Below are 10,886 nucleotides of genomic sequence, written 5' to 3'. Positions count from 1 at the left end.
GACGTACTAACCTACTGATCTACTCAGCTATTTAAATGAATAGACAAATATTGCTAATATTCACATTTTCATCCATGTTTTAAAAGGAAGTCAGCCATTATGACGATGTAGAGTACTTCCTTAAGAGAATAGTATGGAACCTCCGTTCCCTAGGTCCGGAAGATCCATGACACTCTCTTCTGATGCCGCTGTTGCAACAGTTACTACCTATGGTAAATGTCTTGGGTTTAACACAGCGCCAGGATCAAGGCCCATACTCACATTTCAGAGGGGGGAGGTGGGGGGGGGGGGGGGGGGGGGGAGATGACGTACGCCAGCTGCACACGTCATCAGATCAGGTGTTGACATATCTCTTCAGACTGCGACTGGTAAAATCGGTCTTTGAGATGGATTATCTTGAGCTCATGAAAGATTAACTAATAGCTGACCTGAACGACTATAAAAGTTTCTTCCGTTTTTCTCCGCATGCGAGTAACTATCATATTTATACTGAGTCTCAAAAGAAAAAAAAGAGGAAACAAACATGTACATATTTTCTTTCGAAAACAGCAATCTTACTGATTCCATCCACATTTCTAAGGATATTTTGTTCAGATCTGTTTTAAAATACACATAAATATAGAGACTGTGGTAACGCTTTGTGTTTATTTGGTGAGTACACTAGACTAATAACCTATTCGCCATTTTGACAAACTTCACTTTCAAATGGAAAAGCATGCTTGGTATACATGTATTCTATAGACACTTCTCGCTAATTCCTACCGGAGATAGTCTGGTGTCCATTTTGTTATCGCTGACCAGTGTTGAAGTCCATTCCTGATCAGGACAGGCTTGTTGGGAGACACATATTCCCTGTAGAAGGATAGAGGCGTGAGGGGTTGATCTAATATCGGGACATCGTGATCCAAATATAGTTCTGTAAAAATGACAAAGGTTAATTATTGTATATATATACTGATAGTGTAGATGCACCATATCAAGTCTTTCCTTACGCAATGCCGGGATAATATTTAATTTGTAACTCTGGCATGGGGCTCTAGTGAAATAATTTTTAAAATGTTAAATTAGTACAACACCATTTCACAGAGATAATAAAAACGAGCGCTTTATGTTATTTTAATAGATACTGTATATATGTACATTGCTTAAATTATGTATTTTACATAGATCTACATACTTTCACGAGGATCAAAAATCGTTTTAACAATTATACTCGTGAACAATAAACTATATATATATATATATATATATATATATATATATATATATATATATATTATACATACTTTTTTAAATCATCGTAAAAGTGAACTCGTAGATCTTATACATATTTAGCTGCAGAACTGTAGCTCTCTGAAAAAATATTTTGACATAACAGAGAGTCTGTTATGTCAAAATATTTTTTCAGAGAGCTACAGTTCTGCAGGTAATACATATTTAAAAAAAAAAAATAAAAAAAGTCCAATATTCATTAGAACAAACTTTATTAATTATCGCTTAAAGCACGACTACTACTAAACAGTTAAAGTAACAGACGAGTCCTAGTATTTACTAGCGGTAATTAAACAAATCGTGATACTTACATGTATTTAAGAAGACACAGTAGATGATCTGCTGAATCAAGTTTTTTTTCCAGTACATGTCCTATGTACATGTACAGAGGCTTTTTAAAAAAAAAAAATTTCTTCGAGGTAGTTGCAATAATTTGAACAGTATTTACAACAATTAAAGTTACAGGCCTAAAGTAAAAATATAGTGCAATCGGACACATACAATAAATATATTTTAATTAACACTAGGCCTATGCCAGGCGCTTCGCAAGTTGCATAAAATGCCTAAATGGGGAGACAACTCTAAGGATATTGTCTGATACATTGTCACTGGGGCAATACCAACCTCGAGCTTCTAACGACAATTGACCCAATGCCTGATCGAGGGTTAGGACTGCTTCCTCACTAAATGACATTTATCCCCGAGTCCAGTAAATTACATCATAAAACCGAGGGCGCACCTACGTGTGAACACGTTCCGATACTAGGCCTAATTCTTTACTGAATTATCGTTCGTTGGTCTTTCCGTCTAGCAATATTATATTACATTTTCCCCGATATATACATCTCCTACAGTAATTCACTTTCAGAAACTACACTATTTTGACATAAGAAAGAAAACGTATTCTTCTATCTACATTAAAGTTCTCTTGTACTAGCATCAATTTGGTTTTGTTTTTACATATAGATGAACGTCTGCCGAGATAGCCGTGATCGTATAGTGGTTAGTACTTCGCGTTGTGGCCGCGACAACCCAGGTTCGAATCCTGGTCACGGCAGTGGCTGTGCAGTCGCTGTTACGGCAAGGTAGATCATTTTTTGCCAACTTTTTCCCATCATAGACTTCATTATGTTAAATATTTTTAAAGAGGATAATGTTCTATTATTTTTGTTATAGCAGTTATTTACTATATTATGCAGTTATTGACTACGTCTGACCGAGGACAAAACTTCTTTGGTCCTGTAAAGGATCTGTTAATTGTCCAAAGCCGTCGGAGCCGTTCGAGGATTAAAACGGTTGTTTTCTTCAGACCTAGTCTAAGTCTAATTGGTTTGTAATACATCTTCATTTCCTTCATTTTGAAATATTTACGGTAGCCTAATGCCGGTGTGAAGTGTTGCAGCTCATACCCTATTTGTATTTTCAAAAATGAAATTTATTTCTGATAATCTCATTTCTATCAGAATTCCCAGCCGTTAAAACAGACGTACCATATTTATGATATCAATATTCAGACGCGCACTGTCTACAATTGCAGAGTGTGAAACTTATGAGAAAATCGCTATCGTTACATGTACAATTTATAAAAAATATATCATAGACAAAAAAAAAAAAAAACCCAGTGGAAATATGGATACTTCCCTATGAACGCGCTATATAATGTGCATATAAATATCGATAAACCTACATGTAGTACATTTTTTTGTCTATTTAAATGACTTCCAACAGAAATGAATGTGAAATAAATTTCAATTTTGAAAATAAACGAGAATATAAACCGCAACACTTCACGCTGCTAGCATACTTCATGAAAGGAGTCGTGAAGTGTTGTGCACAGTCCATACTCTTAAGTATTTTAAAAAAAAATTAAATTCATTTCTTGAATGTAAATAATTATACTAAAAAAGAGTAATGATGCTCTTTTACCAGCAACCTAACACATTCATTTATTGAATAAAACGATTCCCCCTGCTGAAATATTTACACAAATATCAGGATTTTGTGGCGCAATTACAGTAAATTCCACGGAAACATGTAAACTTACTATCTTCATGACGTTGCATCTCGTGGCGTTCATAGCCAATGAAAATATCAGTAATGCAGTCAGTTCACACTCATCATGGAGTGGTCAGGAATGAGAGATATTTGGGACTTTTTTAAGTCAACAGTCAAAATGTTAATTATTCCATTGGTTCAGTTTTACATAAGGTAAACGTAAAGGTGTATAACGTTATACAGTGCGCCACCTTTTTGAAATTATTGATGTTTTTAGATGTATATTGGCTGGGATCGATTTGTGTAATTTACATGTTTATTTGCTCATTTGTGAACCGTTGATTGTATTAAGGTGTCCCAGCAAATTCATTTTGTATATTATATAGTTATTGACTGGGCTCGAGGACAACAGCTGTTTTGTTTGACCCAAGAACGGATTTGTTGCACGCAGCCGTAAGCTGAGGGCAACATGTCCGTTCAAGGGTTAAACAAAACAGCTGCTGTCCGAGGACCCAGTCAATAACAGTTTTGTTATACACCTTCATTTCTTAGTTTGTTTTACTAGAAGCACATACATATGTATGGTTTGTTGACTTTGAACTTTGCACGTGACAGTGTGATTGTATACATTTATCACCTATTCCACTAGTTTAAAAGAAAGCATACCCAATATCCTAATTGATAATTATACTTTTTGTGTATCTGCTCTGCTTTTCATCTAATAAATTCTGTATTTCATCATCGGTCAAATCAGTGAACATCGCCTTTACGTAAACAAATCAGCAGACCAAGAATCACGTGACTTGCGTATATAACAGATTTAACAAGAATAAAATAGATATAAGTAAACTTCATTTTATACAATTGATTCTAGAAAAAGATGAACAAATATTTTTTTTATGTTCTTGCTGTCCCTAATTTGAAGAATTAATTGAATTTCATCTTCCGTTGCAATCGTAACTACTCGGCTATTTCCGTAACCGCAATGAATAACGGTTACGGAAAAGGACGAGCGCGTGATCCGATTGCCTCCGTTGCTGTCGCAAAATGTGCATCCGTCATTTCTCTTTATCCAAAACGACACGAAAAGATAACTCGAGTTAACAGTCGATTTTAACAGTTCCCGGTTCAACAGTTACCAGAACAGTCGAAATGTTGGATTTTTTTCGTAAGGAGTTATAAAGGAACTGTTTTATAGGGGTATAACAATTTAGTCTATTAAGTCATTTGTTTGATCATGATAATAAATGGCATGTTCACTTTAATATTATACAGTTATTGACTGGGTTCGAAAACAACAGCTGCATTGTTTGACCCGAGAACGGAACTGTTGCCCGAAGCCTACGGCTACGGCTTCGGACAACAGTTCCGTTCTCGGGTCAAACAAAATAGCTGTTGTCCTCGAACCCAGTCAATAACTGTATATTGTTATATATCTTCATTTTGTTTCATGTATAAAACTAATACAATTTAGAACCGATATTTCAACAATTACATCAACTAGAGATCAAACTCGTGGTCTATTGACCGGTCAACAGTTGACCGGGCAATAGTCTGCTCCATTTCTATTCGCTACGCAAGCCACGTGATTCTCGATCTGCTGCTTTGTACGTAATGGCGAGGCTCACTGATTTGACAGATGATGAAATACAGAATTCATTAGATGTGACGAAGAACAGAAACATAAAAAAATGTAATTATTGATTATTAATAAGGATATTGGGTATGTTTTCTTTTAAACTAGTGGATACAAACATACTACTGGACGGAAAATGTACTGAGGGTGTCATTTTTGCTGATAATTACTGTTGGTGCTGATAAGTTCTGATTATTATTGATATTTTTACTGTTGGTACTGACAATTTCTGTTGGTGCTGAGAATTGCTGATATTTACTGTGGTTTGTACTGCGCGTTCTGATACTCACTGATAAATGCTGAGGAAAGTACTGTCGGTACTGCGAAATGCTGATAAATGCTGTGGCTATTAGTAGCCCCGCAAGAGGCGTGAAAATGTGCTCGTTTTCATATGCTCGGAGAAATTAGGAAGACTGAAAAAAACACAAGCAAAAATGGTTACTCTTCTAATAAAACTTCTTTTTATAGTTATCAGAATATCTTTTTATAATCTCATATCGCAAAGGGTCATAGATATACATGGTGCATATGTTTCGGGTCAAACGATATATTGATTTTCGATATAACAAATTGTAATGTAACCGTACAAATTACGGGTAGATCGATATAGCTACAGAAATACGGAGAATAATTACCACATCAGCTGAGAAATCGATGATAATGAGGAATGATGGAACTTAGATTTACATCACCACTATTGCCTGCTTTGACAACATAGATAGCAAACGCCCTACTGACGTTGCTGTACAGGGTTTGTTGTTCATATTCAGACAATCCTCAGGCCTTTTCTCGTATACTTGCGGTGGTCGGATCAAACCAATCGCTTCTTCGAGTTCAGGGCGAAGAGGCGAAGGAGCACAAGGGCGATGAGGCAAAGGAGCGAAAATGCTCAGATACAAGGGCGATGAGGCGAAGGAGCGAAAGTGCTCAGATACAAGGGCGAAGGAGCGAAAGTGCTCAGATACAAGGGCGATGAGGCTAGGGAACAGTAGGATTATTCCTTCGCCTTTGAAAAGTCGATTGTGTGCAAGTAATGGAGCCTGTCAATGGCGCCAATATGGATGTTAGATTTTTCAGCTGGAACAGCCGTTACGCGAAGTTGATACTACAACTGTACATACGTCAAAATTAGCTAAGGAAAGCGTTTATTCACTACCTCTTTTACCTTTACAACTGTGTAAAAACATACAATTAATTACCGAGAGAGTAAACCCTGTGGGTTAAATGTATATATTATATTATTGTACTTATTTATTATCCAGATTGTGATATATATTTATATGAATTATTTGCGCATGCGTGAATATTGTTTTTGAATATTGTTTGATATGTTCTTTGTGTTGTGTTAACAGCGAATGCGAATTTTTAAAAAAAAAAAAAAACAACTTAAAAATTAAAACTAAAATATCTAAGACGTAAAATAGATCTTTGATGGAAACCATGTGTTTCTGGAATTTTGTAGTGGTGAGATAACTATATGTTTACATCCCTTGTTTTCCCATGCCTTGTTAATGAGCACCAATAAAATTATAAATCTCTGTCTTTCCTGATGAAACACATCAAAGATATATGACATTCAATATTATGGCCTGACATTCAGTATCTCTTTCTCTACAAATCGCTTCTTGGTTATGTTAGAGATGGCCCGATAGCTTCACGGTTTGCTATACAAACATTTATCCTCAGAATTATTGACGTTTATACCCATCTAATCGAAAACGATTCCGCGGCAGTTACGGGTAATTCATCTTTTTTTTGCTGAATGTTGTTTGTTGTTTTTATGCTTATTGTTGTTTTTATGGTTATTGTTGTTTTTAAGGTTATTGTTGTTTTTATGGTTATTTTGTTTGAAGCTTATCATTGTTTGTTGTTTTATACTTATTGTTGAACCTTTCTCTCTCTCGACTTTCTGGTCGCCATATTTTTGAAGTGTTGAAGGCAAGATTAACCAAAGTTTTATATTACTCACGATAAACCAAAGACTAGAATTTTTGACATTATAGACAGTTGAATGCTTCTTCAACAAAAATTGAAAACAGAAATATTCATATCTAGTGATTAGTCATCCCAAAATATTACTTTGTTAAACACCACTCTGATTCCACGAACAAGTACTCTAAAGTTGAAATTAAAAATATACTGGAGTTCCTTATTGATAATATCTTCGTAGTCTTTGGTGATCAGGTCTTCCAATAGTCTGTTGGAATTCCCATGGGCACGAGTTGTGCTCTCTTTGTTAGCTGACCTGTTTTTACATTCCTATGAAGCAGAATTGATTCAAAAACTTCTACGTGAGAAGAAAAAATATCTTGCTGTGGCCTTCAATGCGATATTTAGATATACATGTATTGATGACGTTTTATCTATTAACAATGCTAATTTTCATTCATATGTCGATTCGATATATCCTTGTGAACTCGAATAAAAGACACCACCGAGTCATCCACTTCTGCCTCATACATAGATATGTTATTGAAAATAAATATTACGAACGGCAAACTAACAACTCAGCATTATGACAAACGGGATGATTTCAGCTTCTCCATCGTCAACTTCCCGTATTTATGTAGCAATATTCCATTATTATTTGCATATGGTGTTTATATCTATCAACTGATTCGATACGCAAGATCTTGTTCTGCGAATGATAAGGTGGTTTTTTTTAAATAGAGGCAGGCTACTGACAAACAAGTTGGTGATACAGTGGTTTCAGCAGTCTTGTTTAAAGTAAGCATTTCGCAAATTTTATGGTCGTTATAACAATCTAGTTTGCCAATATAACCTATCATTGGATCAAATGCTGTCTGACTTGTTAGGCCCTTCTTGGCACACTAAATTTGACTACGGGTAACTCCGCTTACCTGATCAAGATATAGGGCTCACGGCGGATGTTACCGGTCGACAGGGGATGTTTACTCCTCCTAGACACCTGATCCCACCTCTAGTATACCCAGGGATCCGTGTTTGCCCACCTCTATATTTTGTATTAAATTGCTTATAGGAGTTATTAGATTGATCAATGTTCGTTATCTTCACCTTTCATTATGAAGATAGTTTGTTTGAATATATTGATAAAAACTATAGATATGGTAGCTTTCATATCATGTCGTCAAATACGAATAATGTATTTTCAAAGACCTTATCAAATGCAAACTCGGAAATTTCAAATGTTTTAATTTTTTACAAGCCGTCAAAATAGAGATCTCAAATTTACTTTGTGACAGATTCCTTCTTAGGTTTTGTAAATTTCTCCTTAATGACAATGTAAAATCTGAGAAATTACCCACCATTCCCCTTCCTTGATTTAATTTTAACAAAAGATTCGCGTAGAAGTGCTTTAATAGTGTCTTTTCCAGCCTATGGTAGATGACTTATCGATTCTTTTATCAAATTGATGTAAAATTCCTTGCATGAACAAATATAATTCTTGGTTTGGTTTGGTACATAAATTGTTAGAATTGCTTGAAATTAAGAATGATCATAGACTAAATATTAATGGTAAAAGAATGTTAAATTCAAACGCTGTAACATTATATGAAAGTATGATGCGAAAAAATGTTGTTGTTTTTTAGAAAGGTACATAAATCGTCAAAAATTAGCAAAATTAAGCACTAACGTAAAACTTACACAAAGACGGAGCAATGAACACTGTTTATCAGACTGTAGAAACTTTGATCATAAAATATTTTAAGAATTTTGTTACCTGTTTACTATTCACACAACAAATGAATAGAAAATGAAAATTAAGACGCGTGAAATACGACATCAGGTATGATTTAATGAATTATAGTTAAGACAGCTTCACCCCCATGTGACTTATCAATATTAATGCTTGAAAGTGAGAAAATTGTATTAATTTCCATTAAATATAACTTTAATTTGATTAATAACCTAAGGAAAATATGTATGTTGCCAGTTTTTGTAAGATGTCAGACATACAAAAACAGAAGTAGAGGTCAACATCAGAAAATCACACGTTTTCGTAAAACAGAATAATAATTTTAAAAAAAATGGATGAAAACTTGTTAGAATGACAAATTTTTAATGTAAGCAGATTAGATAAACTGCTAATATATAAATATGTATTAAAAATTGTGGATATTAGGGAAATCGTTGTATAATGGACAGACAGTAGAGGAAAACCAGCGTGGGAGTTATTGCCCTTGACAACATTTTTTAAATTATAAATAATTGGTTACTTTTGGAAAATATGGACTTTTTCACTAGCAATAGCTTGCCACTTTTTTATTCAGTGAACAAAATTCCTCTGAAAGATTTATTTTTATCATACGCAAAGTTTTTATTCGATAAAGATTTTTGCTAAAACCTATGACATCACTTAAGGTAGCTCATTACATTAAAATTTTATTTATTGGCTCGTTAAAATACCTCTTATGAAGTATGATATCACCATCGAAAGAGTGACACTAGCTCTCAATTATTTCATATGAATTTTTTGTGATTTTTCCCGGAATGATAAAAAATGTGTTTTGTTTGCAAATAAGAGATTCTAGAGTCCAAATTTCGCTGTGATTTGGTACGTGATGTGAATATCTTGAAAAACATGCCTAAAAGATTTAGATATAAACGTTTTAATTTTTTAGAAAAAATATTTATGAAAATTGAAAACGTTATTTGTTCATATATTTTAAATCTACGGATGAAATCTTCAGAAAACATGTCAGGTAGAAAAGAGATATATCGAAGAAATGTATTATAAAGAGAAACAAACAATATTACTCAGTGAAAGTATCAATTTAAATCAATATTACTCAGTGAAAGTAGCAATATAAATCAATATTACTCAGTGAAAGTATCAATATAAATCAATATTACTCAGTGAAAGCATCAATATAAATCAATATTACTCAGTGAAAGTATCAATATAAATCAATATTACTCAGTGAAAGTATCAATATTACTCAGTGAAAGTATCAATATAAATCAATGTTACTCAGTGAAAGCATCAATATAAATCAATATTACTCAGTGACGATATCCATGCAGTATGCCTCAAGGGTTACATAGTACGAGATAATTTGACTAAAATAGATTAATACTTGGAAAGTAACGAAGTACATTGTTGTACTCTGTGTCTGGGCGACTACACACGTTTCATCGATTTCAAACACGTGAAATACGACTGTTTATTGACCGCATACCGAGCCTGTCAAAATTCACCCCCTGCTGGATACAGAACTTGGATGTTGAGCATAACACAATTGTCATTTAGCGATATGTATATGTATGGATTTTTTTTTTTACGCTGGTAGTCAAATCTTTAAACGTCACTGCTTTATCGTGCATTCGTATACAAGACTAACAAGTAGTATATTGGGCACTATAGGTTAATTAGATGAAAGACATGTACACGCACAGGCGCGGGGAACGACAAGTCATGTCATATACATGTACAGTGACATGCATATACATGTACTAACTATTCGAGAATTTATATATATATATATATATATATATATATATATATATATATATATATATATATATATGAAGTTGATTCGGTACAGTTGTAAATAAGTAATGAAAATCAGAATGACACATTCCATAAAAAACAATAATTTACTGCAGTAAGCAGTAAATTATTGTTATTTATGGAATGTGTCATTCTGATTTTCATTATATATAGGCCTACCTGCAAGTCAAAAATTAGATGAATGTTCCACTTTACTGAGAGAGAGAGAGAGAGAGAGAGAGAGAGAGAGAGAGAGAGAGAGAGAGAGAGAGAGAGAGAGAGATTGGTGTTAGGGGGTGGGTGGGTGTTAAAATATTATACATGTGTTTCCCTCCTTTTCACCAAGCTTCTTGCAAGACAGAAGAAAATCTTTCAAAAATTATTGTTTGCTTGTCAAGAATTGTAGACGATTATACAAGTGAAATTAACTATTCCGACTCCCCACCCTTTAATTGAAAAACGATGATATTGTTAATATAAGTCAGATGGAACTTCATTCCCATATTTGGT

The 10,886-nt window shown here is 34.0% G+C and overlaps 1 protein-coding gene and 1 non-coding gene across 3 annotated transcripts in view; one reads left to right on the top strand and one right to left on the bottom strand.

Moving 5' to 3' along the window:
• LOC125662822 (bifunctional peptidase and (3S)-lysyl hydroxylase Jmjd7-like) overlaps positions 1–2,081 on the bottom strand; it is an 8,180-nt gene extending 6,099 nt beyond the window's left edge. For both annotated transcript variants that reach the window (XR_008799701.1, XM_048895192.2), the window contains exons 1-2: positions 1,897–2,081; positions 763–916 (exon numbers count right to left, since the gene is read on the bottom strand). Coding sequence is in view for 1 of the 2 variants with exons in the window: in XM_048895192.2 (XP_048751149.2) it covers positions 763–916; positions 1,897–1,966 (224 nt within the window). In the remaining variant the exon portion in view is untranslated. The remainder of the gene's footprint in view (positions 1–762; positions 917–1,896) is intronic.
• A 176-nt stretch (positions 2,082–2,257) lies between these two features.
• Positions 2,258–2,329, top strand: Trnah-gug (transfer RNA histidin (anticodon GUG)). Its single transcript has one exon. It is a non-coding gene; the product is annotated as a tRNA-His (tRNA).
• The last annotated feature ends 8,557 nt before the right edge of the window (positions 2,330–10,886 follow it).

This window comes from Ostrea edulis, chromosome 1 (assembly GCF_947568905.1).
Source record: "Ostrea edulis chromosome 1, xbOstEdul1.1, whole genome shotgun sequence".
In the NCBI taxonomy this organism is placed as follows: Eukaryota; Metazoa; Mollusca; class Bivalvia; order Ostreida; family Ostreidae; genus Ostrea; species Ostrea edulis.
The sequence above is the reverse complement of the archived record's forward strand: the minus strand, read 5'-3'. Positions and strand labels throughout refer to the sequence as shown.